Source organism: Takifugu rubripes, chromosome 15, assembly GCF_901000725.2.
Source record: "Takifugu rubripes chromosome 15, fTakRub1.2, whole genome shotgun sequence".
NCBI lineage: Eukaryota > Metazoa > Chordata > Actinopteri > Tetraodontiformes > Tetraodontidae > Takifugu > Takifugu rubripes.
In genome coordinates this window covers 10,314,321-10,341,985 of record NC_042299.1, presented here as the reverse complement: position 1 = coordinate 10,341,985, position 27,665 = coordinate 10,314,321, and the positions used below count along the sequence as shown (strand labels likewise).

Here is a 27,665-nt window from a genome sequence, read left to right as displayed (position 1 = left end):
TGGTAATGAATGTTACGAGGTGACTGGACGTTTCCTATCAGCAGAGTCACTTATGGTAAATTTATTGTCCGTGAAATGTCAGACTGATATTAAGTGCTGGAACAATCGCACAAATACGGAGCGCTACACGACACGGAAATGCTCTAAAACTAAAAGGCCGCAGGGCCTCGAAAGCATCATACGCGCTGTACTGCTGGGTAGATTATTAAATAGAATCTCTTTCAATGTCACTCAAGAATCTGCAGTAGCAGTTTGATATAGACTCACCGTGGCCCAGTCAACCCAATCAAACGTCTTTTGTCCCGCTGGTGTTTTGCCATCAAACACAATGGGTCATCAACACCTAAACACACCCATGGCCTTTTTCCTGGACCACTGCTACTTTCTCGTGTTTAGGGGACAACATGCGTTGATGCATTGCATCTGAGATAACCGCCATGACCTATAGGCGAACACGTGTGTTGATATATGTCGCGTGTTGGTGCAGGAATATCAGCAAAGGTCCGACTATTCCTTTCAGGCACCTGTGGGGTTTTGTGTCATCCAACATTTACTTACATTTACATACTGAAAGTGGGCAGTGGACATTGATACCTTTTGCTTTAAAAGCCAATATTTTGCAGATGAGCACTATTTTATACTGAAATACAAGCAAAGTTTTTATTATTTGCCATTATCTTTTACTTTTTTCTTTTAAATGCTACGTTTGGCGAGAGAACACCTAATGGACCTTTAATCCAGACTCACACACAGCTATGATAAATGATTTTTCTTAGATATGGGTGAATAGAGGTTAATAAGTTGCCCATCTCTGTGTTTTTTCTTTATTTTTTGTATGTTGCACAGAAGATGGAAATGAAGGTTATCTCAGTTGGAAAACACGGACAAAATTTGACTATTCAAAACAGGAAAAGATGGTATCCACCACAGTTCAGAATCTATGTCGAAGTGGAGACTACTGGTCAGGAAGATAAATTCAGTCCATTCGTTGCTCAAGATAAATCTTTATTAAATTATATGTTATATGTATATATAAATGATTTAAAATATTGATCAAAATATTACAAAAACTTTTTCCTCCCTGTCCTGCTCTTTCTCTTTGTAAAATATATTTTAAGACAAGCAACCACGTTTTATAAAAGCATCCGCATGTAGAAAAAGTCTCTAAACAGTCAGTAATAATCAGTGAAACATCACCATAGTTCACATTCACATCTCTTGTGTTTTTGGAAGAAAACATTTGGTAAAACAGTCCGTGGATGTTACTCATGTACCGAATCATCAGTGAAACATTCACAATGTGAACTATTTAAAACACAAGTAATAAATATGTGCTGGATCTATAAACTACTGTATCTTTACTGTGTTTAGTCATCTCCCAGTTGTGTTAGAACCTTGTAAACAGAACTATTAAACATCTGTGTGAATCCTACGGAAAGTATTAAAAGGTACACATTCATGTCTCAAATCCAGTTTTCGACTTCTGCACCATTTCCGTCCCGGTTGAACAATTGTGACAATTTCTAGTAATATTTCAATACATGAATGTAAAAGTCAGACTGTGGATTGTCCCTCTACACGTAGTCCCTCCGAGTGTACGAGCTCTGAGCGACTGACCTCGGTGCGGCCGAGTACGCCATGCGGCTCCGGTTTGGCATGTTGTACTGGAGGGTTTTCTCTTCCCTTGGAGGGCAGCTGCAGCAGAGGATGCACCCTCCAACCATTAGTAGTGCGGCGGCGGCCCAGCCGAGATACAGGGCCGCACCGATCTCCATCTTCTGACCAGTAGGGATGAGCGGGCTGTAGAACTCCACCACGATGGTGTTCGCTGACCAGGAGACCGGTATCAGCTCCGCCAGGGCCGCTGCGATGAACGCCGCTCCCGATGAGATCATCACCCGGGCTTTCACCCCTTCATCCTCAATGCAATTGGTGCACTTGGCCCCCACCATCGAAATAAGGAGGGCCACCAACCCCACGATGATGGAGACAATGGTGAGCGCCCTGGCGGCTTGCAGGTCCTGAGGCAAAGCCAGCATGGAGTCGTAGACCTTACACTGCATCTGTCCCGTGCTCTGGAACACACAGTTCATCCACAGCCCCTGCCAGAACACCTGAGCCGTCACAATGTTGGCACCGATAAACGCCGAGACCTTCCACATGGGCAAGGCGCAACTGATTATGCTCAGCACCCAGCCGAGCACTGACAGGGAGACGCCCGTCACTTCGAGTCCAAAAGATGCCATCTTGCGCCCCGATGAGTCTCCTCTTTTAGAATCTCGGTTGTTTTCCACTTAATTAAATGTCCTCTTTCTCTCGTCTACTTTCCCTGTCACCTGAAGGTGCCGTCGCTACGGTGCCCAATGTTCAATCCAGTCGTGTTGGTCCGTTGCGGCGTTCTTTTTCCTTAAACTCTGCCCGCTCAGGTGTTGTCCCTTCTCGCAAAGAGTCGATGACCCTTATGTGTGCAATGTTTTATCGCCAAGTGGTCAAACCCCGTCAGAGATGAGATCAGCGCCCTAGATGAGCCAATCAGGTGAGTCCTGGGCCTTGGCCTCATTTAGCAGTTGTGGTGCTCTTCCGTGTTGTTTCGAGTGAGTTGTATCTTTATAGTTTAACCTTTTGCCCATGGTAGGTCTGGGCGTGATTGCTTTATTGCCCTCCAGAGGTAATGAGTGGCCACGGCGGAGTTTGTTATGTGGTTGATAGGTGACCATATGAGACTGTAACAGATACGCAAGCGTAGCCTCCAAACATTTGCTCTAATAGATGCGGGCCTGTGTTTCCACTGTCTTCTCTGCTTTTACAGCCTCCAGTGGAACTTACAGCTTAAATGTGTGTCCTCATTACATACCAATAACAAGTTAATGTCAAATCAGTACATTTAAAAATAGCTTTTCTATCACCATTGGCTGTGAACTAGATCGTTTCTCAGCTGGCCTGATTCTTGGTTTATAGTGACATTTCTCATCATTTTTTGTTGTTTAGTTCCTGTTATTTTAAAGGTCTCTAGTTGAGTCTTCCTCCCAGTGTGAGATATGTTTCCTCTTGTCTGAGCACTTCCATAGTCACCTTCTGTTGATGTGTTACAGCAGCAGCAATTTTTACTGCTGTGCTTCCTGTCATTGCGATCTTTGCCCCCCTCAGCTTCTTGGTGTGTTTAATGACTGTATATTTTTCACATTATTCTCAATGAATCTTACTTTTTGGGCCCCTTTATTTAGAAATTCCATCATCAGCCCTTAAAAGTTGTATCTGATCAACTACCACAATAAAAAAAAACTTTTGTATATGTGGCACAGGTAATATAATACGGTACCTAACGTAGACTATTTTGATTATATTGTGTTATCTATAATTTGATTTATAATTGTTCCATGATTAACACGTGTCAGGAAGCTGATAAATAAACTGATAAAAATATGTTTACAGTGATTGTAGATTTATAGCTGCTGTATATCTGAATAAATACTTTACCTGAAACACGACCTGTACATCAATATGTAGCGTCGTAACTACAGCTGGTTATAAACACCACCATAGTGGAGGATTTACAGCATGTTAGCATTAGCTTGGCCTCGACACTGAAGTGAAGCTTGGTTCACTTCACTCCTGGGTCTAGGCTCTCTTTTAAGTTCACCTCCAGAGGTGGTTTTCTGCAGAAACATATTGGTGCTGTTTGGGGAGTTTCACCCAGACGCTGAAACACTGACCGCGTTTGATAAGTGAGTTTCAGTTGGCAGAAGGATTACTCATTCTCAGGTTGCTTCCCCGTGCTTAATGGCACATTTGTAATCTCACCATCCTCACCTACCGCCATAAAAACAGAAGTGAGATATGAGACAGCCAGACTAGGTGTGGGAAGTTAAGGCAAAAAGAGAAGCAAGACTCATTTTGACACTGTCTTTGTGAACCGGCTGTGCAAAAGAGACAAAATTACAAGATAGGTCAACACATTTGGATATCCTCATTTCTGGGTTCGATAAAAAAAACAAAAACATCATGTTTACAAGGTAACCAGTGACATTTCAAGGGGGAGTTTGGATCAGATGTTATGGAAAACATCAGAAAGTGATAGTAGATCAGGCACGATCGTCCGAAATATGTTATAAATATGTTAAAAATGCAGAAGGCTTTAAGTCAGTGTTTGGTTTCTGTCTATTTAGCTACTGTTGGGTCATAGATAAATAACATGAACTCCAGAGAAGAGAAGTTAGATATCATCTTTAAATAATGCCCATACTTGACTTACAGTTGAAAAGCCAAGAACTGACTCAAAGTTCGGGTTTGGAATTAGTCATTATTTAAACACGGCAACTGTGTTTACAAAGTGTGAACTCAGATGACTGATTGGACTTTACCAGGAAAGTTTTTGGAAGCGTCAAAAGTAACTATTTACTTCCGCGTTGCACACCACTGTCAGCTGAACAACTTTACTCGATACAGCAGACTTCCACGCAGAAGGTTCTTTCGTTCTTTCAGGGTACAGATAAGGAGTTGATTAGGATGATTTATGGTGCTGTAGATAAGGTACAGACAGTGCAGCATGTAAGCCATCCTTCAAATAATAAAATAATTAAATGTGTTTAGGAGCCATCAACGTCATCAGAGATTTGTTGGTTCCTCTTGTGTGAAAGAGGACACCTTCCCTTCAGTGTTCGTGCAAACTCAGGTCCACCTCTGCTGAGTGATTCATTCTTCATCAACATCACGATGCGTAGACAATGGGATTGTTGTCATTCGGAGGGGAACTTTCACAGTAATTGCAGGGTTAGTATAGTTGATTGATATCAGAAAGGCTTAAATTCCAGTTCTGGTTTTCTTCAATGTGGGATTTCCATCTTCTCCCCGTGCATGTGTGCGTGCTCACCTCCCCACAAACATGAACATTATGTTGTCTGTACCGGAGGAGCCTCCAGCAGCTCCCCTGACTCCTCGGGTTTGAACAATACACTCTTTTTTCTTCGTCCAATCACCAGCCTTCATTTCAAACTGCCTCATTCAAATGAAGATGGGTAATTCCAGTGGGAGTGTTTAGCCAGGCACTGGGCAATATGTGCAAGGAGCTCCAGTTTCTATGTAATAAATCCTTTGAACAGGGTTGGGAGCTGTTTACTTCATAGCTACTTCACGGATTTATGGACAGTAGAAACAGCATTTTAGTGCTCTTTCAACACCGTGGATAACACCCGCAGACCGTCGCTTCTTTTCTAACAACAACAACTTAATTATTGTTTATGTCACTATTTCAACACAAGCTTTTCAATGTTTTTATCTTTAGAATATTTTATTTCACCTGCTTCCCCAAAGAGATAGTAATTCAGGTCAGATTATTACCAGTATGAACCAGACTCTCTCTCTCTCTCTCTCTTTCTCACACACACACACACACACGCACACACACAGACGCGTGCACACACACACACACACACAGAAACACACACTGCTGCCTCCTTTTGGACAGCGTGCAGGACAGCACACATAAAAACTTCAGAGAAAACCTTTTGTCATTTCAGAGTTACACAATACGAGGGTGCAAAGTCCAGAACCGAGAAATATGCCTCTGACTTATACAGGCTTCTTTTATTCTGCTTTCTCTCTGTCTTTCAAACACAACCCCCTTCTTGTGATCTTTCCCAGACAAAAAAAAACCCTTAGACGTCTGCTATTACAATCGGTCCTCACATGGCGCCAAAGTCGTCAAAGAGTTCAAAGTCGACCTTTTGACATTCTCTTCTTTTGATACATAGACAAGCTGGACTATTTTTAGGTCATTTCAGCTGCTGGGGAGGGGAGATGACACCATCAGCCATATAAATCTCATATAAAGGGGGTTTTAAGTCCACCCACAATTTATCATTTGATGTGCCAACGTGGAGATTACAAAACAGAACAAGTGAGTTTGTTGTGTTCTTGTGTAGGTTTTTGCAATTTGCCAGCAAATATGTTAATAGGTTAATGTTGAAAAGTTATGTTTCTTGGCATCACAGAAGTAATTAAAATAACTCTTCATCCACTCTTTCTGATGCTGGAAGAGGAGTTATAGTGTTATGGGAATTAGGACCTGCCAGCATTATTTTTAATAGATTTGACTATAAAAGTCCGTTTTTGGTTGAATTTACTTTAAAAGCCACCAGCAGGCTACAAATGAGGTCAGAGATGGAAGAGAAGAGCCAATCAGGCGATATAACTTTAAAATTAACATTACAGAACAGTTTCTTTTGAAAAAGTCATAAGGAAATAGATGAAGACTGTATATAGTAATGAAAACAGTGACTTCATCGTACCACTCAAATGAATTTTATTTACCTACATTAAAAAGATTTTTTAAAAATGGAATTGTGTTGTGTTTTGTCCTCAATTAATCAAATGCCTGCGACAGAGCAGAGGGCGGGGGAACCCTCACCTACGCATCTGCGTCACTCATAGTTTCTGAAGGTGTGATGCGACACAAATCACAAGCCCATATTTGGACATCCTGAAGTTTTGCTTTTCAAAACTTTTGGCTTGCTTGGGTCCCTCCCTGAGGTGAAACTAGTGGGGAGGGAAAATTGGGAAGGGGGGGGGGGGTCAGATTGTGCCCTTTTTTGGAGCAGTTTAGATATTATTGCTGGGTTATATTGAGTTACAGGTGTGTAATTTTGTGCCAGTCTCGTGGTGCTGGATGTTAGACAGGTTAAGCTTCTGTTAAGCACACTGCCGTGGGGGGACTAACAGGTTGTGGGTGTGTGTAGCTCAGGGGACGACCTGAAAAGCAAGGCCGGATGGCTGTCATCCTTCCTGGCTCCTCCTTTTTCAGTGTGTTGCACAGGAGAGTCGACTCTCTCCCAGAGGTAGACGGCTGCCCAACAGGTTTACACCACTGGAAGTGATCAGAGACACGTTCCAGGCCAAGAGGGTTTTTTTCGTTTTGAGAAGCGCAGTCAACTGTAAAGATGGTGTCTACCGGGTTTCAGATGCTCGGGGCCGCCCTGGGGATCGTGGGCTGGATCGGCGCCATCATCGCCTGCGCCCTTCCCATGTGGAAAGTCACTGCCTTCATCGGGAGCAGCATCATCACCGCGCAGACCACCTGGGAGGGAATTTGGATGAACTGTGTGGTCCAGAGTACGGGCCAGATGCAGTGTAAGGTCTACGATTCCATGCTGGCCCTCGGCTCGGACCTCCAGGCGGCCCGGGCCCTTGTCATCATCTCCATAATGGTGGGGATCATTGGAATCCTGCTCGCCGTCGCTGGAGGGAAATGCACCAACTGCGTAGAGGACCCGACGGCCAAAGCCAAGGTGGGCATCGCAGCTGGAGTTGCCTTCATTGTGGCGGGGATCCTCTGCCTTATCCCCACCTGCTGGACAGCCCACGTCGTCGTCCGGGATTTCAACAACCCACTGGTGCCCGCCGCCATGAAACGAGAGCTGGGTGCCGCGCTGTACATCGGCTGGGGCGCAGCCGCCCTGATGCTGATTGGAGGTGCACTGCTGTGCTGCAACTGCCCAAAGAAAGACAAGGGCTCCTATACCGCACGATACAATGCCGCCAGGTCTGAGGCCTCAGCACCAGCCTCGGGGAAAGACTACGTCTGAGTTCCAAATCAATCGATATCACCATGAAAGCAATGTTTACCACAGTGGATAAACTGACGCTACTGAGTTGTAAATTTTGCTATCACAGGATGGAAAACCTTCCTGCCTTTTGATGAAAACAGATAGCAAAACAGGAACCACACCCCAAACAGGAAATTTTTTTTTATTTTTTTTTTTTATTAATGCTTTTAAAAGGGACTGGGTGATTATTATGCCTCAATAGCACGCTCCCTGATGTCCTGCTTTGTTATCATAGAACATATGTGTATGATTAAGTATGTGTCGATTAAAATGTAAATAAATGTTTTGTTAAAGAAAAAGACATGAGCGATACTTGCTGGTTATTTCCACACCTACACACACTCATTCATCTGTACCTTCTCTTTAGTATCTTAACGGTATTTGAGAGGCATCTATTGTTTGGGTTTCTGGCGGAACAGGTTTAGGTGTGGCCGGAAAACGGAGTCAGCTAGAAACTGGTCTTTCTTCAAACGGTGAGAAAGTAGGTGCTTGTGTTTTTGATGGATTTAGGAGGTGTAGGATTTAATGTATTTCCTTGTCAAATGTGAATTTTTGGCATCCATTTGCTGACAACGAATGAAATGCCATTACTAAAGATGAAAACCCACAGACTGATCCAGTTGTGGTTTAAAAAAACAAATCCTCTTTCTCTTCCTTCTGTTCTCTTTAACCTACCCGGCACGCTGATGTTTGCTCAATGGTCAGTTTTGGCTGAAAGGGTCTGTGTGCGTCAGCACAGGTGGGATGTAGAACCATTGTTTACACCCTTGAAGGCTAGCTTGAGGAAACAAAGCTCAGATGTATGGGAACAACTAGCAGACCAGGAACAAGGGTTGTGGGTATCGGGTATCAGCTTTAGCCCCTTTTGTCTGGCTGGTAGAAAACTCCACCCTGCACCACAATAGGGAGGCAGTTTTCTTCTCACAGTGGAACCTCTGACCATCAGAACACAGTAACGTCCGAAAGCTGCTGCCAGACCCTCGATAACCAGCATCGCCAGCATGGCTTCTCAGGGGCTCCAGATCATGGGAGTAATGTTAGCCTTCCTCGGCTGGCTAGGCACCATCATCACCTGCGCGTTGCCCATGTGGAGGGTCACCGCCTTCGTGGGGGCCAACATTGTCACCGCTCAGGTCATCTGGGAGGGCCTGTGGATGAACTGCGTGGTCCAGAGCACCGGTCAGATGCAGTGTAAGGTGTACGACTCCATGCTGGCGCTGCCTCAGGACCTGCAGGCTGCCAGGGCCATGGTGATCATCTCAGTGATCGTGGGGGTGTTTGGCGTCCTCATGGCCGTGGTCGGAGGGAAGTGCACCAACTGCATGGAGGACGAAGCGGCTAAGGCCAAAGCCTGCATCACAGCCGGAGTCATCTTCATAATAGCCGCCCTGTTGATCCTGATCCCGGTTTCGTGGTCGGCTCATGCTGTGATCAGGGACTTTTACAACCCCCTAGTGATCGCCGCCCAGAGGAGGGAGCTCGGAGCCGCTCTCTATATCGGCTGGGGTTCTTCTGGGCTGTTGCTGCTGGGAGGGGGTCTCCTCTGCAACAACTGCCCCCCAAAAGATGGTCGTCCTTACATTCCTGCCAAGTTTGCCCCTACGAGAGCTACATCTTCCAATGTGGACTATGTGTAAGACTGCCTAATTCATCAGACAAATTATCTCGTAAACAATATTTTATAAGATTATTTGTCCGGGAACACCTGTAATTTTTATCTTACTTAAGCATTTTAAACATTTATTGTAAAGAAAGAAGCAACAATCTACAGACTGCAACAGACAGGGATGAAATATAGTCCAAAATATGTGCGTGGAAAGGAAAATGAACTTGTCAGTAGCGATAAGGTGTGCAGGAATTCAGGGGAGTACCATCCTGGGAATTTACTGCATCTGGCTGAGATGTTTGCTCTGCTCTTGTTTTATGTGGTAATTTACAGTGTCTGTGTTGAGTTAAATGGATGCCACTGTCAGGAGACAACAGCGCTCTGTGTACGCCTCCATTCATGTTGCCCAGCAACTGGTTTATATCTGTGAAGAATGGATATTTACTCATCGCCCAGTAAGAGCACATCTGCCAAGTCTTTTCGGGGTGATAAATTTCAAACCTTAAGGGTTTTTAAAGCCAGTCTGTGCGAGGAAAAGCAAAACTCCCCTGTGATATTTCGGTTTTGTGTGTTTTTTACTTTTAATTTCAAGTGAAAATTAAATTCATTTTTTTTTACTTTTAATTTTGAATTGTACTTCCAAAATCATGTATAACTGTTAATAAAAGTTTTCTTCCCAGAAACTTTTCTAACAAGAACCAGCAAAGGTAACTTGGAGTGATGCTAAAGAGTTTTACAAAGAACACTGAACTAAGATTTCTTTCTGATCAGGGCAATTGTTTAAGGCTGAATGAGGCCTGTGGGTGGAGATCCTCCCCCCTAATGGATCCCAAACCCCAACCCTGCCCCAAGGCTGGTCCAATTATGTTTTTATCTCAAACAAATGTATTTAATTCTGAGAAGTCTAAATTTATATCAACCGCATTGAAATCACCCAAACAGGGTAATCTTAGGTAAGCGATTCTCAATAATATTAATATGGTTCATTAGTTCAGAGATACTTAAACATGTTGATCAAATATTTATTCACTAAATTAATAAAAAGAAAAGAGGAAAAATACAAGGCTTAAAAACAAAAACACTGCAAAAATCCCAAATGAATTAGTACCCAAATATGCTCACATGTCCTCATGTGTGGTTCAGAAACAAGATGAAACTGTTATTCAAAAAAGGGTTAGTAGCATGCAAATCAGATCTTGATAAGCAACATGTTCCAACCGTGAAGTAACGTATTTTTAAAGGCTAAAGAGTCACATTTACTGCAGCAGCTCAGACAAATTCCTTTGCCGGTGTCGTGGATTTAGGCGCCGAGTATTTTACTCCAGTATAACGATCTCCTCGCGACGGGCACTGACAGCAGAGGAGAGCGCCGCCGATGAGCAGCAGTCCTGACGCCCCCCAGCCCACGTACAAACATGCTCCCAGCTCCCTCCTTTGGGCGTCGGGAACCATGGGGTTGTAGAAGTCCTTGATGATGGTATTAGCAGGCAGAGACACAGTCACCAGACACAGCGCGCCACTCAGGATGAAGAAAACTCCCGCAGAAATGGCCACCTTTGCTTTTGCTACCTTGTCTCCAATGCAGGTGGTGCACTTCCCTCCAACCACAGAGAGCAGTAGACCGAACAGGGAGAACAGGATGGCGATGACCACCATGGCCCGAGCTGCCTGGAGGTCCGGAGGCAGAGCCAGCAGGGAGTCGTAGACCTTGCACTGCATCTGGCCGGTGCTCTGCACCACACAGGTCATCCACAATCCCTCCCAGATGGTCTGAGCCACCACAATGTTGTTCCCGATGAAAGCAGACACTTTCCACAGGGGCAGCATACAGATCAAGATGTTTCCAAGCCACCCGAGGACCGCCAGCCCGATGCCCAGTATCTGCAACCCTAAAGATGCCATAGCTGTATGTCTGTGATCCAGATTCAAAGGCTGCAAACTATAAGCTCGGCCACTGTTAGTGAGCTTTATACAACCTCAGCTTCCTCTCAAAATGCCAAAGCCCCCACCTCTGGGTGGGCTTTGGCCTTAGATATAAACATCTATCACACTGCCTTTCAGTTCAGAGGCATTTGTGTTCCACAAAGAGGCCCTCTGGAGCTGCAGAAAAAAGCAAAGTGAGACATTACAAAGGCTGTCCTGAATAGGACAGTCTTTCCTCAGACAGTAAAAATATAATAACCAAAATGTGGTTTATCAAAACTCCTTTAATTCCATTTTTGCCTTAATTTTTAAAGACGACATTTAAAAATCAGTTCTGTACATGTAAAAAAAAAAAATAGATATAGCAGATTCTATTTGTGTGTATGAGCAAATAACAATGATAGGAATGCACATTTACTGAGAGTTAAATTAACTAATAAACTTTCACTTAGAACCTGAAGTTTATTTTTAAAGAAACATTCTTTTTGTCTGGCAAAGAAAAGAAAACAGCAGAAACTAATTTGCTCTGGAACTATGTGTAAACAAGTAAATATAAATATAGCCATAAATTTGAGTTTCACCTAAATTTGGTTTCCTTTCAGATGTTGATGTTCCCAAAGTGGTTGGTCGAGACAATCACTTTGGGAACAGACCGAATTCTTCCATTTGGCTGAGTGTGGCGGAGGGACGTATCCTATTATCAGATGTGACAGAGGTAGAAGGGAACTAGCAGGGCGGTGATCCATCTCATGTTGTGGACCATCTTTGGTAAAAGGGCCCAAATGGTTCCAGCTGAAACTGGTTGGTTAATCACAGCAGGTGAGCACAGTCAGCTTGAATAGTTTGTCCAGTTTTGACCAATCAGGATCAGCTAATTCTGCCCATATAAAAGCTACAGATGTGATGGAACCTTGTGCTTCATTTATGACCAGGGAGAGTTTGTACTGCTGCTGTACATCCTGACAAGAGAATGGCCTCTACCGGACTCCAGATCCTTGGCATTTTTCTGGCGACCATCGGCTCCCTGGGCGACATCATTGTCTGTGCTCTGCCCATGTGGAAGGTCTCTGCCTTCATCGGCAACAACATTGTGACGGCGCAGATCTTCTGGGAGGGCCTCTGGATGAACTGTGTGAAGCAGAGCACCGGCCAGATGCAGTGCAAGGTCTACGACTCCATGCTGGCTCTGCCTCGTGACCTCCAGGCTGCCCGGGCCCTTGTGGTGATCTCCATCTTGATCGCCTTGATGGGGATCCTGCTGTCCGTCGCTGGGGCAAAGTGCACCAACTGCATTGAAGAAGAAACTGCCAAGAGTAAGGTGGGCATTGCTGCCGGTGTGTTCTTCATCATCAGCGGGATCCTCTGCCTGATCCCAGTGTCCTGGTCTGCAAACACGGTCATCAGAGACTTCTACAACCCGATCATGAACGACGCACAGAGGAGGGAGCTTGGGGCGGCGCTGTTCATCGGCTGGGGAGCGGCGGGCCTCCTGCTCATCGGCGGTGCCCTTCTCTGCTGTCAATGCAAGCAGAGCAAGGACAGCCGCTACTCCATCAAGTATTCAGCCCCCCGGTCTGCAGCCAGCGCAGGAGCTTATGTTTGACGTCCCAGCTCATCGTCGGACTGGACTGTTTTTACCTTCAAGTTTTATGTGTTTTAATAAATTAATTTTTGGTCACTAAATTGTGTCAAGTGTCATTGATTTGGCCTTAATTGAAACTGATTTCCTTGTATTTGGAGTCAATTTCAGCACTGGCGACTTCAAGTTTAGTTGAACGGTGTCAACTTGTGGACCATATCCTTAAAAACTGTGTCGTTTCCCCTCATTGTTCAGAAATGGCTTAAATGTGTTCAAATTTTGCAAATGGATCTGGGCTAATGACAATCCTGTAAGGAAGTCAAAGCTCACCTCTTCTACTTTCCAAACTGACACCAGCTAAAATCTGGTTAAGTGACATTTAACTGGGCAGGAAGTTCAATAGTGGCTGGATGTAACTTGCACCATAAATGTGACATTTCCTCACTAGTCAGGTCTTGTTTACGGGGACTTTCTGAGCTGAACAGGTGTCAGTTTCCTGGGAATGTGAGTACACTCTACTGTTTGACACCAGTCTTTTCTTTTGGGTTGAAGCTGTTTGTTTGTCCCTGACAATGCTCCTCCTACTTATTCATGTGCAGGAATCAGGACTAGCAGGAAATCTGAGCTACAAACTAGCATAGTCTCCACCCTGTTAAAGTGAGAGACGACTTCAACGGAGCACAACTGGCGTCGTTTTTCGCGGCAGGTGACCAAAAAAATGATCCTGGGCTCAACGGTCTGATTTGTCTTTAGAATGCGAACTCAGCTGGTCGGCGTGGGTTTGGCCTTCCTCGGCTTCCTCGGCACCATCCTCATCTGCGGGCTGCCCATGTGGAAGGTGACGGCCTTTGTTGGCTCAAACATCGTCACGGCTCAGATCTTCTGGGAGGGTCTGTGGATGAACTGTGTGTTTCAGAGCACAGGTCACTCGCAGTGCAAGGCCTACGACTCGGTTCTGGCTTTGCCACAGGAGCTGCAGGCCTCCCGGGCGTTAATCTGCGTCTCCATCGCTGTCAGCGTGGTGGCCATCGGACTGACCGTGGTCGGCGCCCGCTGCACTAACTTCTACCGCGATGAAGGATTGACCAAGTCCAACATCGGCCTGTCCGGGGGCATTGTCTTCATCATCGCAGGAGTCTTGTGTATTATTCCTGTCAGCTGGTCCGCTCACACTATCATCACAGGCTTCTACAACCCTCTACCCACATCAGAGAGGAGGGGGGAACTGGGGGCCTCCATTTATGTGGGCTGGGCATCTGGAGCTCTTCTTGTCATTGGCGGAGCGGTTTTATGCAGCACCTACAGATGCTGAGGATGTGAGGGCAGAGCTGTGGCTCATTAATTGCACTATGCTGACATTTTTGCATTAATTTCCTGACATGTATAATTTCCTTTTTAAATTTACTAATTTTTTAATTTGCAAAATTATTCAAACTGAAGTCATTTTGTCTGTGTCACTTGTATACAAGTTGTTTATTTCAGTATAACATTTGTAATGTTTGTATCCTACTTGTAGTTCCTTTTGTAGGCTCCAATGTTGACAAATGAAGGACTTTTTGCATATCGCGAGTTTTAAAAAGTTGTGTATATTCTGTCAAATGTTCCACAGAGAATATAGATAAAATTAGAAGAGGACAAAAATAAAGTCTTACTTTAGTCATCAACCTGTAAAACTTGATTCAGTTCTTGCTCCGAGGCATTTAAGTGAGCTAATATTTACTGTCACCTCGCTGTCTGTTGATTTTTGTGTCATCTGACCCCTTAACATAACAGCAAAGAAAAGAAAAGAGCAGGCAACAGGATCTTAGTCCCCATTTCACTGGAGACAAGATGCGAAATTGTCATTGTCTATTTTTAGGGAAGTTAACATTTTAGTACCTCTTCCTTTATGGTACTGCTGAAAAAAGCAGCTTCCTTTTTGAAATGGAGGGTCAGGGAAGGCTGATTGGAGGCCTTGCACTGGTTCTACTGGGCATTTTAGGAGTGTGCTTGGCATGCGGGCTGCCAATGTGGCGGGAGACATCGTTCGTGGGAGCAAATATTATAACGGCGCAGTCGGTAAGTTCTCATGCTACTGTGCAAAGATGTCAAAATGAAGAAGTTCTACATAAGCTCACTATGGGTGTTTAAATCATCACAAATTTTCACAATATCAACCAAAGAGGGGACTATGCTATGGAAATAGATGACATCCTGAAGCTCCGTCAGCTTAAATGTTTTTTTAAATCCTGCCTGTAGGTGTGGGACGGTCTGTGGCTGCACTGTATCCTGCAGGCCACAGGACAGATGCAGTGCAAGAGACACACCACCTCCAACACCATGACCTCCGACATCCAGGCCGGACGTGCACTCACGTTGATCTCCATCCTTGCTGGCATTTTGGGATTCCTTGTCACCCTCCTGGGAGGAGGCGTAGCCAACTGTAGCGGGCGTCCGCCTGACCAGCTAGAGCATCTGAGTAACTATTCGTCCAGAAAGAAGGTGCAGAAGTTGTGTTTTTATCACAAATTACTCACACAGTTGAATTACTGTGTGTGTAAGATCCCATTTACATTCATGTTGTTAAAGGGTGTATTAATGGCAGCCATTTCAATGTTTCATGCTAGTATCTTTATGTTTTTCAGGCATGTCTGCTGGGTGGGGCTCTTTGTGTCATAGCAGGCATCCTGTGTCTGATCTCAGCCAGCTGGTCGGCGGCGATCACCATTTCAGTCTACAACGACCCCTTGGTGACAGCAGCCTTGAAGAGGGAGGTGGGCTCCTCCGTCTACATCGGCTGGGTCTCCTCCCTGCTGCTTCTGCTGGGAGGAGCTCTCATCTGCATCGTCTGCGGCCAGGAGACGCCTCGACCTCTGCAGTACCTCAACGTGCCCAACAGCAGCGTGGCTCCGTTCAGCAGCAGCTCCACCCGCCCAGCGTCCATCAGGGCTGACACCATGGGGTCGAACAACTCCAGGATGAGTCGGGCAGCGCAGACCGAACTGCGAGCCTACAACTCCCTGAATAAAGGTCCACCTTTGTACAGCGTCTACAGTGAGTCTCAGTGGACACAACCAAGCAGCTACAGGTCTTAATTTGATAAACTTACAAATAACAGAATTAATACAACTTTACATGTGTATTTTTAGACACTTCTAGTCCTTTTATAATTCAAGAAGAGGAAAAAAATGACAATTGAGGGCTGATATTGTATGTGAAAGTCAGTAGTGTTTTACCAGTGTTTGAGGAGACATTTGCAGGCCTCCTGCTGTAAGAGGCTGTAAACATTGACCGAGGGAGTGTCCCCCCAGTATCGGTCCTCGGTTTTTCCCCGAGGATGATCTCCATGCTATAATCTGTGGACCACAACAGAGCATCTGCCTCGACATTGGCCAATTTTAGGAAATGAACCGTGAAGGAGCCCCGATCAACAAACTTCCATTTAGAAGTTTAAAAACTCACAAATTGGTTAATTCTGTATCATATTTTAAACTTTTTTTTAAACTATATTTAAATTTTACTCAACAAAATTAAGCTTTAGAATCTAATTTTGTGCTTTTACTCACAGAGATCCGCCATCATTATTTTATGTTTTGCCAGAGCTTAGTGAGTTTATTTATTAAGTGTATTTTGTCATTCTGGTACAAAAGGCTTCCTATTCTAATAATCAGGAAATGATAATTAAGGCTAAATGAGCTATATTTGAGTTCTGCTTTGACTTTTGTAGGTTTTGTTAAACGAAACGGTTTCACAACTGATAGAAACTGATACTAAATTCCAAGATTTTCCAGTATTGTCACTTTTTTTCCCATAAATATACCTTCTCGGGAAACGTTGTCCCTTCTTTATTCGTATTGAAGGATTTCCAACCGATACCTGCAGGTTTTAATCACTTAAGAGGGTCACACACACTTGAGCATCTCTGCAATTCCTCTCTGTTCAGAAACAATCTGGTCAGGCGAGATGTCTTCTCAAACCAGTTTGAGTGGGGGAACAATGGTGGTAAACTCCTCCTCTGACTTCTTTTACACTGAAACCAGTGTGTGAGCAGGAAATAAATCCCTCGCTCTGTCATAAGCACTCAGTTTGAGATAGCAGCAGAGCCTCAGCATGGTGTCCACGGGAAGACAGATCCTGGGTCTGGCCCTGGCCGTCATCGGCTTCCTGGGGAGCATCATCATCTGCGCCCTCCCCACCTGGAAAGTCACGGCCTTTATCGGGGCCAACATTGTCACCGCTCAGGTGATCTGGGAGGGTTTGTGGATGAACTGCGTAACTCAGAGCACGGGTCAGATGCAGTGCAAGATCTACGACTCCCTCCTGATCCTGCCTCAAGACCTGCAGGCCGCCAGAGCGCTTGTCGTCATAGCGATCATCGTCGGGGTCTTCGGGATCTTTCTCGGAGTGGTGGGCGGCAAGTGCACCAACTTTGTTCAGGATGAAGCCCAGAAGTGCAAAGTGGCCATCGCTTCAGGGATCATCTTCATCATCGCTGGCCTCCTGGTGCTGATCCCCGTCTGCTGGACCGCCAACACCATCATCCGGGACTTCTACAACCCCATCTTGACCAACGCTCAGAGGAGGGAGCTGGGGGCATCGCTCTACATCGGCTGGGCCTCCGCAGGGCTGCTGTTCCTGGGCGGGGGGCTCCTCTGCAGCTCCTGCCCCCCCAAAGACTATGACTATGACGTGAAGTATTCCAAAGCTCGCTCGGTCGACAGCAGCAAAGCGTACGTCTAGGATCCCAAACCGCCGACTGGATCCGGAACCGGGACAGAATTTGGTTGAATCGATGTCTGTGAGAATCACATCTGATGAAAACTGTGTTTTATCTCCAGCACATGTTGTTGTGTTCACATTTACCAATAACCTGTAGAATTTCCAATCATGTATTTATACATCTCCCGCTGCAGTTATTGATACTGGTAGCGTTGATTCTCAGCTGTTTGGAGTGTTTCCTTCCTTTTTGATGTTATTTTATTTTCCTTTTTGAAACATTTTCGTTCCACCCTTGAGCACGCTTACTTTACTATTTTTAAAATTTTTGAAAGGGTAGGACAGCGACGACAAACACCGAAGCACTGCCTCGAGAGAAAATCTGGTTTTTCAAGTCTTTGAGTTCAAACAGGTCGTGTTCTTAACCGCCAAAGAAATGCACAAAGACTAAACCTATATTAGTGTGTCAGATCTGTTCTTTGTTTTTAAAAAAAGCAAAATATTCCCTTTTCACGACACTCAACTGTTATGTTAATCTTTACTGTGTGTGCATCAATTGCCTCCTATTAATAAATATATGCTTCTTTGTACATGTGCAGAGATTTATTTTCCTCACTATCTTGCTGAATTAGAGGGGCCAAATCTGCCGTCGTGGGTGCAGAGTTTGATTAAAACCTCAAACAGACTCATTCCTTCCTATTTGTTTCTGTACCAGAGGTGAACAAGGGCTTTTTTCTTTGCGTCATAGCAAATACCTTGTCGCTAGCCTTAGCTGCCATCTCCCTGAATGATTCCACCTGTGTGAATCCCACCTGACCCCGTTCTGTCCAATGGCTGCTCACGACCCCATAGAGCTTCCCACTGGACCTTCAGTTGCCAGGCAGGTTGCGTCTCTCAGGCTGGGATAAAAACAGTTGTGGATCCAGGTAAGTTCTGTTTCCCCCCACACAGTCTCTGTTTAAACATCTTGGCTTTATTGCCTAGCGCCCCCGCCCTCAGTCCTCTTTGTGCTTCAGTCACAGGTAATGGATAGGTGGGCATTTTATTGTATCTTTGTTTTCTTGTTCAATCCGCTCCCTCCCTACTCCTGTTTTACCATCATAAAAGACCTTGTTTGGTCCACCACATCCAAATTATTGGGTATTGTGACTAATGTGGATCTAAAAACACTAAGAAGAGGTCAGAATAAACAAGGTTGTTTGCGTGAAAGATAATGTTGTGTCCACTCATCCTGCTGGATTAAACCAGATACCAATAGTTGTTTGAAGACAAGAAACCACAAAACACAAGTGAAACTGTCCAACATGAAGTGAGCCACGGAGATCAATACCAATAATGATCTCTGGGAGTTTTAAGTAGCAGGGCACAGGCAGGGGGCGCTGTTGTGCCCTCCAAGTGGAGCACGTATTCATTCAAAGAGCTCAGGAGCCCCCAAAACGAGGGTTTCTCATCAACACTATGACTCTTGGCAGGTCAAAGGTTATCACCCTCACCAACATATTCGTGTGTGTGTGTGTGTGTGTGTGTTTGTGTGTGTGTGTGTGCCGGGGGGGTGCTATTGGAGTTAAACTGGTTTCATGTATATTCTGCATTCTTGCAATCTTTAAAGAAATATCTCACAGAAGAGCTCACAGAAAATCAGTTTTTCCAAAAGGAGGCACAGATGAGGAAACTAAGTGATGATGTCACTCTTTCACAGCTACTCTACCCCCCCACCCATCTTTCTGTCAACCTCCTCCCCTTTTCTTTTTTGTAAAAGAGGTGTGGCGCAGCTACACCTGGCCAGTAGCTCCCAGGCAGTCACTAATGTGCCACTGTGAACAGACGGAGCGCCGTTGAATAGGAAATACGGAGGGAGGAGGGGAGAAATGAGGCAGAGCAGGTTGTAAACAAACCAGCCGAGGCCAAGCTGAGACACACCTGGAGTCAGACCCACAACTGAAGCAGCTCGTACCCGGGACGCCTCCTAATGTTGCAGGCACGGCGAGCGGGAAGTGACAGAAGTGGAGGCAGCAATGAAGACGGTGGAAATCTGACGAAGGAAGAAGAACTGAGCCGGAAAAATTAGGAGTGACAGCGGAAGGAGCGTGGTGGGACCAGCTAAACCGTAGCACGCTCGCTGTGGACTGTCGGGGCTGATTTGGTCCTCTTGGCCTCTGCGTTATGGCTTCCATGGGGATGCAGATGTTGGCGGGCGTCCTCTGCCTGGTGGGATGGGCAGGGGTCATCATCAGCTGCATACTGCCCATGTGGCGCGTCACCGCCTTCGTGGGAAGCACCATTGTCACGTCCCAGACCATCTGGGAGGGCATCTGGATGACCTGTGTGATCCAGAGCACCGGCCAGATCCAGTGTAAGCCCTATGACTCCCTGCTGGCTCTCAGCGCCGACCTGCAGGCCGCCAGGGCTCTGACCGTCCTCGCCATCACTGTAGGAGGCGTGGGCCTGATTCTGGCCTTCATCGGAGGGAAATGCACGCGCTTCCTAGATGAAGAAAGCAACGGCGTGAAAGGTAAGGTGGCTGTAGCGGCGGGGGCCGTGCTGATCGTCACGGGGGTCCTCCTTCTCATCCCCACCTCCTGGGCAGCGGGGGCCATTGTGAGGAGGTTCTACAGCGCCTCTATCGATGCTCAGCGGAGGGAGATCGGAGCCTGTCTCTACATCGGGTGGGGTTCCTCGATCTTGCTCATTCTGGGAGGGGGTCTGTTCATCAGCTCAGCGTGCCCCCTGAAAGCTCACGACGAAGACAAGAGCCCCTCCGTGCGCTACCTGGTGGTCCGCTCCTCCAACGGGTCCACCCGCGCAGGGTCCAGAGGGCCTACGGCACAAATTCCGCCCATTGTCCCCCGGCCCGCCAACTACGAAATGTCGTCGACTAAACTGTACACGGGGCCTCTTGGGGGGGTGGCGCCGGAGCAGAGCTCCCGGCAGGAGTCGGAGGCGTCGTGGGCATCGACCACGAAGTCTCGGCTGAAGAAACCGGAGTCCGAACACAGCGAGGCGCCGTCGACAAAGTCTCAGCTGAAACAAGCGATGGACGAGAGTTTACTGGCCAACGGCGAGAACGAGGACTCATCCGCGAACCCAACGAGGACGTACCTGTGACGCTTTTTTAGATATTTTGTATGAGTCTATCAACGAGTTCTGTGTTTACCTGTTCACCTGTTCACCTCACGATCTCTTCACCAGTAGAGCCAGCAGAAATACTCTGTCCTCTCATAGAAAATCTCAGGTAAAATGTTGTTCATGATGCTAATCCACCACTTTGTGATGCACTGAATAAGGATGACTTAGAAGATTTTACCTGGGACTGTTTAATTTCTTTGTTTCTGGTAGAAATTTAGAGCAGGGCATTACTTTTTCTCCTCTCTCAATGTTTGAAACAGCTCTTCCCACAAATGAGTCAGTAAACTGTAACGGGTGGATTTTGCCGCCTGCACCAATGAAGGATATTTGTATGTTTACATTTTAATAAACAGCCTGAAGTTTAAAAAGAAAAAAGAAAATGTCCGCTCTTTTTTCCACTCGCATCTCTTAAACCAACATTTCAGGCAGGAGGTTCACAGCCCAGGACAAACTGGTTTGACAGAAAGTGCTGTCACACCTGCCAGATGAGGTGTTTGTCGAGGAGTCAAATTTGGTTTCAGCGGATCGTGTTTGCAGTGAGCAGCTCGTGTTGGTATCGGTCTTTTAAAATGACGCATCTTTTGTTATTCACATCTCGAACGTTGTTGATGACACAACACGACTGCATCATTATTTTATCTCTGTTTTCATGAATTTTAGGGATTAAAAATGTACCTTCTGAACTTCAGGAACACTCAGAAAATTATCTCATTTAAGAAATTTTACACCAACTGGAAACCCTCAGTCAGCAGCTCTCTGCTGCCACCTACAGTCCGACCCCTGCAAGACATTTACAGATTCCCAGATGTTGAGAGCTTAGTTACACATTTTAATCAGGAAATATAAATATATATAACCTTAAAGTATTGTATGTGATGCAGATTTTATGATCAAATGAATTTATTTTTTTACCCTTCAGGGGCCGTACAACAGCTGAAGACTTTATAGTATTATAATATATACTGGATATAGGCAGGAGTAAAACAAGGTTCTACAACTTAGTAGGCTGCTTTATGCTCCTTTTCTTTGATCAAAGGTTGAAGATTCCCAGAATCTAGAACCTCACCAAATTTTAATTATCTGTTCCTTTGGCAAATCTCAATTCCTGAAACTTTCATTATAACTTGTTATGTTTCTGAAGGACAGACGGACAGATCGATTGATGCCGGCGTTAGAAAGAAGAATAAATAACAAAGCTCAAAGTCACAGATAACCTATATGTATGTGTGTCTGGATTGAGAATTACTTGGCAAGGTCTGGGTTTTCACCTGACCCTTGACCTAGTTTAGGCCCTTTGAAATCTCCTAAATGTATTAAACTGACCTTAAATCTAATATTTTAGCTCATTTCATTTTTTAAAATTCCTTCATATTGATTGAACTAAGCACTAAATGACTAAACAAGGCTGGACACAAGTTACAGTTGTTTCCACCAGATTACATCTACTATTCAAATAGTTTGGTGCATTATAAAATTGGATATGTGAGTTTTCATTATGTTACATTCAAGGCTAAAAAAGGCAGCACTTCAAACTGTGAGCTTTAATGAGCACCAAATAAGAACATGATGGCGGTATTACATGGTGACTTTATGTCAACAACAGCACAGAGTCAGGGCTAAAGAATTTCGCCTGCTGAACAGATGAAAACGCCACTGAAAATCACTGGATGGACGGATGCTTTCTTTAAAATTCTGTGGCATTAAGGACTTTCCCAACACTGGCAATCCATCTGATTTTTTTGAATATTTTCCCGCTCAAACCCCAGAAATTACAGAAAGGAAGGAAAAGTCACATATTGCTTTCTTTTTGGAAGCAGCAGGAGGGCCTCTCCGTTCTTCGTCTCATCCGTGGCGAGCTCCAGGAAGGCCTCCGCGACCTCCCCAACCCTGAAACGCAACACCACGTCAACAAATGTGCACGTCAACGACGACTGTGGGTTTGCATTAAGAGATTTAGGTGAGACATGAACCAAAATGTTGAGATTTCTGCGAAGGGGAGCCTTACGTTAAGATCCCAATCTTTTCTGCAAACTGAGCGACCTCGTCAGCCAGATGGGCGAACTGTCCCAGCCTGGACGGGCCGCCGGAAAAAAGCTCCGTTTGGACGAAACTGGGACAGAGCGCGTTGACACGCACGCCGTAGCCCGATGCTCTGGAGGCAGCCTGTTCAAAGAGGAAAAATCAAAAAAGAGAAGCGGACCTTTCCGTGCTAAGGTAAGGATAAACGGCGTGACCTCACCGCCATGGCGCGGGTGAAGCCCAGCAGTCCGTGCTTGGAGGCCGTATAAACAGGACACGAGGGCAGAGGACCGATACCTGCAGAGTCAAAGGGTCAAATACCCCCGAAACGTTCCGAGAGACGATCGCAGCACTTTGTACTCGCCGGCCATGGACGATATGTTGACAATGACACCTCCGCGGCCACCGTTCTGCCTGCTCATGTGCTCCAGGGCCAGGTAGTTGCCGCTGATGGCAGACACCTGCAACACACCGCAGTCAGGACCACCCCCCCCTCTGGCAGAAGAAACGAGGGGCACTTTCTTACAAGGTTAATGGAGATGGTTTTCTGCCACTGGATCTCGTTCAGGATGCCAGCATTGTTGCAATAGATGTCCACGCCTCCAAACGTTTCTGCAATTTTCTGAAAAGCAACTTTAAACAAAACAATTTGGAAAATTAAACTAGGTTAGAGGATCAATGGAACAAGGTGGATTTTCTTTTCCTTTGTCTTCATTTCTTTGTTTGACTGATGTATTTTTGGGTCTGTGATCAAGGGTTGACAGATTAAGTTTGTGTTTGTGTCGGAGAGAAGGAGAGACCTTTGAGTTTCTCCTCTGATTCCACATCACAGCTCAGGAACAGAACCCTGTCAGATCCAAACTGTTTCTCCAGAATCTCCAATAAACTCCTGCCTGCGATTTCATCGACATCTATCAGGGCTACCTGTGGTGGAGAGGACAGGAACACGAATTTATAAACCCCATCAAATGTAGCAGCGGAAAAACATGGCATGCAAACATTTAGCAAGTGTTTTTCATTACGCATCACCGCCAAGTCGCCGCTTGGGGGCGCTCTTCATTAACAAAAAAAGAGTTTAAGTCGTTAAATAGACTTTAAAGTTTCCAGTAAGAGGAAAGAAATACGATGTAGTTACAAAATAAACCACAATTTCCCGTTTTGATCACGGATAAAGACTATGAAAACGACGTTAGTTTAATTAGTGTACAATTAGAGCAAAACAGGAACCCTGAAAGGTAATTCTGTAAAATGAGGCCAAACTGTACCTTTGCACCGTTCTGCAGGAGAGTCTCTGTTATGGCTCTTCCTATGCCCATTGCTGCCCCGGTCACGACTGCGATTTGGCCATTTAACGCCATTTCTGATCCTCGTTCAGAGCAGACAACGTTTGAGACGCCTGCGGGTTTTTTTCTAACGAGTGAAATTGGAGAAGTTTGTCATTTTGGGAAAACCCCACCCATCTGATCAAAGGGGGCTGAGAACAGTAAAGTTAGCATGTTAAAACCCGTGAATTTAGAATGGGGCACAGGAAGCGAAATCTGACAACGTTACAAAATGTTGTAATGCCATCGCCTACCCAATTCTATTACCTTATAAAGCTGACCAAAACAAACAAACAAACAAACAAATGAATCCAATGTACTTGGGGTGATTTTTTAACACTTCCGAATTTAATCTAGTTATCATAGTTTATGATGAATATTATATTTTTAATGTTAATATAACTGTTGTACCTCTAATTGAACACTAGACGGAGACAGAGTGCTGCCTGATGTTTATTATGAGCGTTCTATGAACATGAGTCAACAATAAGACACTGTTACACACAATCATTGTATTTAAAGCACCTCAACTGTGGAGCTCAGAGCAAACCAGTAGCGGTGACCCCATCTTAAATCACAGTAATGTTAAGAACATGGCTTTGGATTTTCTTTGTAGTAGTGTTATGTTGACTGTAAAACATTTATTTAAACAGTTGAAAATGCTTGCAAGGATGGAAGGTATCTTATACGCTTTTATCGGTACATAGTCTAAAAATATGTATGAGTGGTTATGAAAAAGTCTATTTTTGATGCTATAGTCACCCAGTGGACAAAGCCCATCACAAACCCATCTTGCTTACAGGGCAAATCCACCATTTAACGGCTTTCAACTTTGCTGACCAGCTGCTGACTTGTGTTTTCATCCCAGCGGCCCTCTGCCATTTCACTGCTGATTGCACTGCAAAAGAACTCCAGAGAGCTGGACAAAGCCTGAGAGCTTTATGTTGTCGCCGTGGTCACGGGCCTGTAAAGAATAGGCCGCTGCCATTAAACAAAATCAGCTTGTTGACAGTGAGGGGGCCAGAAAGAGGCAGACAGGTATGAGGTGTGTGTCTGCGGAGGACCGTGGCTGCGAACTCTTCAGCTTTAACGGTTGTCGGCAGGGATGCGCCTCATCGTTCAAACAGGTTTAGCCTGGGTTCCATTCAGTGCTTTAAGCACGTGTAGCAACCCACAAGTCAAAACAAACACTGTACTAAGATTGACGGATTTAAAACTCCCACGACTCTGTCCTGTTATGTTGGAGGTAGAGGTGCACCTCACAGCTCTTTACTGGGTCCCATTCTTTTCTTACTTAACTCAAACACAGGGCACTTTATCTTCCACCCAGTATTTTATTTCCATTCTCTACTCACACTGTACGTGTATGTCACCCTGGGTTAGACCATCTAGCATCAGACTTGGGTGGATACAGGTGCCACACACCACTATTTTGATACACCCACATTGCAAAACCTCACACGGGTCTGTGAAAATTCCTTGTATTAAAGGGCAGGAAATTTCTTCCTTAAAATCACATCACACGCACAATTAGTGTCACTCATGCCTACAAATAACCACAGGATGGGGGACATTAATGCTTCAATCCAGTTTGACACACTTCACTGGTGTTGATACAATAATGCCAGAACGGGGGTGACGGGTCCAGTCTTGTCTGCCACACCCTGCTTAGGTGTGTGGGGGGATTTTGGCAATACTATAGCTTGCATAATGTTCCTTTCCATTTGAAATGTACAACCTGGGATTCAGATCAGCAATAAACCTGCACAAATTTAAGACGACCCATCGTTTAAAGGCATAATGCAGTAATTTCAATCATGCAGGGAGAGATTAGGCGCATGCCACAGCTGTTCTACAAATGTTCCTGGGATGGCTTTACAAGTCAGAACAGTATAATAACAGATTATTAGCCATAATAATAAGCCAACTTTATTTGCTGTTGTTTAGTACTGGTTGGCAGTTCACATGCCGTGTATATTTACGCCCATTCCTTCAGGTTTCCTGTCAGACTTTAATAAATATATTGACTTGCATTATTTTCTAGTTTTGCATCGCGTTTACTTTTTATGCAGAAAACCACAATCTCGTTTCCTTGCAGCCAGTTTGAAGGCATAAATACTCCATATTACTTGTGCTACACTGTGTGTGTGTGTGTGTGTGTGTGTGTGTGTGTGTGTGTGTGTGTGTGTGTGTGACGTTACAACTTTAAACGTCATTGAACAGAAGCAGTAACTTTCGTTCCGCAGCGTCCCCGCTCTCTTGGGCACGCGCGCGCGCACACACGCATTCCAGCCAATAGTGCATTTATATTACCAACTATATGTTTCAGAACGACTTCCTCGGTGTTGTTGAAGGTAGCAACATAAACACAATCCCCCTCGTACACATGAAACCACATGTAGATCCCACGTGTTCAGAAAGTATAACTTGGAAAGAGAGACAGAGAGAGAGAGAGAGAGAGAGAGAGAGAGAGAGAGAGAGAGAGAGAGAGAGAGAGAGAGGAGAGGAGAGAGAGGAGGAGAGAGAGAGAGGAGAGAGAGAGAGAGAGAGAGAGAGAGAGAGAGAGAGAGAGAGAGAGAGAGAGAGAGAGAGAGAGAGAGAGATCTCCGGGAAAAAAGGAATTCCTGTAAAAACTGTACTCAAGTGACGCGCACGTGCAGCTCCAATACGGACACGTGTGTAAAATAAGGAAGAGTGAAGTGTTTACGTTCCTGTGCGATGGCGGATTTTCGAACACCTGCTCATTTGTTACAATCGAACAAGGGGGAAGAGAATGTCGAATCACAAACCCGAGTTTATCTTGACTGATTGTTACAACAACAACATTGATTTCTGATCAAATATTGACAGGGGTTAAATGCGGACACCTCCGGGGATCCAAGATGCGTTCACGTCATCAGAAAATATTCAAGTAAATTCACGGAATTCATATTGTCTACGGTGACGCGTACACAACAATAAAGTGAAATGTTGAATCACGGTATAATTGGCTACGACTCAAAAGAGACAAACGTCCGTGTTAGAAATAAAAGCTTTGCGTATTGTGCAAAATTAGGTAATCATTTAAGCTTATTTTAAACAAAATGCAAGCACTATTCAAGAGACCTGCGTAGAGACAGCTCATTTCTTAATATAACAATAATAATATCAATAAAGCTGCCGAGGTATGAACTGCCATAATTGATATTATTCAGTCTGTATTCTCACTAAAGTTGTGATGTGGTTTGCGTAGTATGACAAACAAATGGTTTCATTCTTGTTAAAAATCTTTTACATTTTACACACTGGCATTTTGACCTCAGCAGTATTTTCCATCTAATCCTAAAAATAACAAAAGAGTTGTCCACAGTTCACTATTCATACATTCATATTAATTAGTGTTTTAACACACCAATAAACAAGTAAATATACTTACACAAAAGGACATATATCAACCAACAGTTAACGATGAAAACACAGCAAACTTATTAGAAAAGCAGAGCGCACAGACCTGAGGCAGGCAGAACATTCCCCCACAAATTGAGACCTACACCTGGAGTATAGATAGTATTACAAGGTTACATAACATGGTAGGTTGCTTTCTGATAAAAGCCTTTTGGTCAAAGTACCTTCTAGAACATTGTGAAATGTAACCAGCTGTTCCTTGGCCCATGAAAATCTTTTCTTTAGTTATTTTGCTAACAAAGAGACAAGAGACAAACACCGGCTATCAGACAACCTCTAAAGTGGAGGTATTTAGTATTTATTACCTCCGCCAAGCTTATGCAACAATTTTTGTTAGGTTTTTTTTTTTT

The 27,665-nt window shown here is 44.8% G+C and overlaps 9 protein-coding genes across 11 annotated transcripts; 6 read left to right on the top strand and 3 right to left on the bottom strand.

The window, feature by feature from the left end:
• Window positions 1–984: 984 nt before the first annotated feature.
• cldn3d (claudin 3d) lies at window positions 985–2,545 on the bottom strand. The gene has a single exon (XM_003970986.3). The coding sequence runs from the start codon at window positions 2,244–2,246 to the stop codon at window positions 1,575–1,577; it is 672 nt and encodes a 223-aa protein (XP_003971035.1). The 5' UTR covers window positions 2,247–2,545; the 3' UTR covers window positions 985–1,574.
• Window positions 2,546–6,711: 4,166 nt separating this feature from the next.
• Window positions 6,712–7,900, top strand: cldn30c (claudin-4). Its single transcript, XM_003970985.3, has one exon. The coding sequence runs from the start codon at window positions 6,936–6,938 to the stop codon at window positions 7,578–7,580; it is 645 nt and encodes a 214-aa protein (XP_003971034.1). The 5' UTR covers window positions 6,712–6,935; the 3' UTR covers window positions 7,581–7,900.
• A 110-nt stretch (window positions 7,901–8,010) lies between these two features.
• LOC101079915 (claudin-4) lies at window positions 8,011–9,905 on the top strand. The gene has a single exon (XM_011611367.2). It carries the CDS (start codon window positions 8,603–8,605, stop codon window positions 9,236–9,238), a length of 636 nt encoding a protein of 211 aa, XP_011609669.1. The 5' UTR covers window positions 8,011–8,602; the 3' UTR covers window positions 9,239–9,905.
• On the bottom strand, window positions 9,806–11,914 carry cldn29 (claudin 29). Its single transcript, XM_003970984.3, has 2 exons — window positions 11,712–11,914; window positions 9,806–11,307 (listed from the first exon to the last, which is right to left on the bottom strand). The coding sequence occupies exon 2, from the start codon at window positions 11,107–11,109 to the stop codon at window positions 10,477–10,479; it is 633 nt and encodes a 210-aa protein (XP_003971033.1). The 5' UTR covers window positions 11,110–11,307; window positions 11,712–11,914; the 3' UTR covers window positions 9,806–10,476.
• A 108-nt stretch (window positions 11,915–12,022) lies between these two features.
• Window positions 12,023–12,813, top strand: cldnd (claudin d). Its single transcript, XM_003970983.3, has one exon. It carries the CDS (start codon window positions 12,101–12,103, stop codon window positions 12,731–12,733), a length of 633 nt encoding a protein of 210 aa, XP_003971032.1. The 5' UTR covers window positions 12,023–12,100; the 3' UTR covers window positions 12,734–12,813.
• Window positions 12,814–13,101: 288 nt separating this feature from the next.
• Window positions 13,102–14,382, top strand: LOC105417471 (claudin-4). The gene is made up of 2 exons (XM_029847853.1): window positions 13,102–13,213; window positions 13,309–14,382. The coding sequence occupies exon 2, from the start codon at window positions 13,464–13,466 to the stop codon at window positions 14,019–14,021; it is 558 nt and encodes a 185-aa protein (XP_029703713.1). The 5' UTR covers window positions 13,102–13,213; window positions 13,309–13,463; the 3' UTR covers window positions 14,022–14,382.
• Window positions 14,383–14,511: 129 nt separating this feature from the next.
• Window positions 14,512–17,994, top strand: LOC101079688 (claudin-4). Of its 2 annotated transcripts, none has more exons than XM_011611412.2 (3): window positions 14,512–14,767; window positions 14,948–15,190; window positions 15,334–16,520. In XM_011611412.2, the coding sequence occupies exons 1-3, from the start codon at window positions 14,633–14,635 to the stop codon at window positions 15,781–15,783; spliced, it is 828 nt and encodes a 275-aa protein (XP_011609714.1). In that variant the 5' UTR covers window positions 14,512–14,632; the 3' UTR covers window positions 15,784–16,520. The 2 variants fall into 2 exon arrangements, with proteins under 2 accessions (XP_011609714.1, XP_029703711.1); XM_029847851.1 differs by having other exon boundaries at window positions 14,524–14,767; window positions 15,334–17,994.
• Window positions 17,995–18,250: 256 nt separating this feature from the next.
• Window positions 18,251–20,905, top strand: cldn30d (claudin-4). The gene is made up of 2 exons (XM_003971025.3): window positions 18,251–18,330; window positions 19,104–20,905. The coding sequence occupies exon 2, from the start codon at window positions 19,568–19,570 to the stop codon at window positions 20,507–20,509; it is 942 nt and encodes a 313-aa protein (XP_003971074.2). The 5' UTR covers window positions 18,251–18,330; window positions 19,104–19,567; the 3' UTR covers window positions 20,510–20,905.
• A 1,151-nt stretch (window positions 20,906–22,056) lies between these two features.
• On the bottom strand, window positions 22,057–27,538 carry LOC101079237 (15-hydroxyprostaglandin dehydrogenase [NAD(+)]-like). 2 transcript variants are annotated; one of them, XM_011611360.2, is made up of 9 exons: window positions 27,480–27,538; window positions 27,362–27,403; window positions 23,815–23,959; window positions 23,350–23,473; window positions 23,076–23,182; window positions 22,914–23,010; window positions 22,770–22,846; window positions 22,536–22,693; window positions 22,057–22,417 (listed from the first exon to the last, which is right to left on the bottom strand). In XM_011611360.2, the coding sequence occupies exons 1-9, from the start codon at window positions 27,521–27,523 to the stop codon at window positions 22,300–22,302; spliced, it is 912 nt and encodes a 303-aa protein (XP_011609662.2). In that variant the 5' UTR covers window positions 27,524–27,538; the 3' UTR covers window positions 22,057–22,299. The 2 variants fall into 2 exon arrangements, with proteins under 2 accessions (XP_011609662.2, XP_011609665.2); XM_011611363.2 differs by lacking the exon at window positions 27,480–27,538 and having other exon boundaries at window positions 23,815–24,023; window positions 27,362–27,394.
• Between the last annotated feature and the right edge of the window lie 127 nt (window positions 27,539–27,665).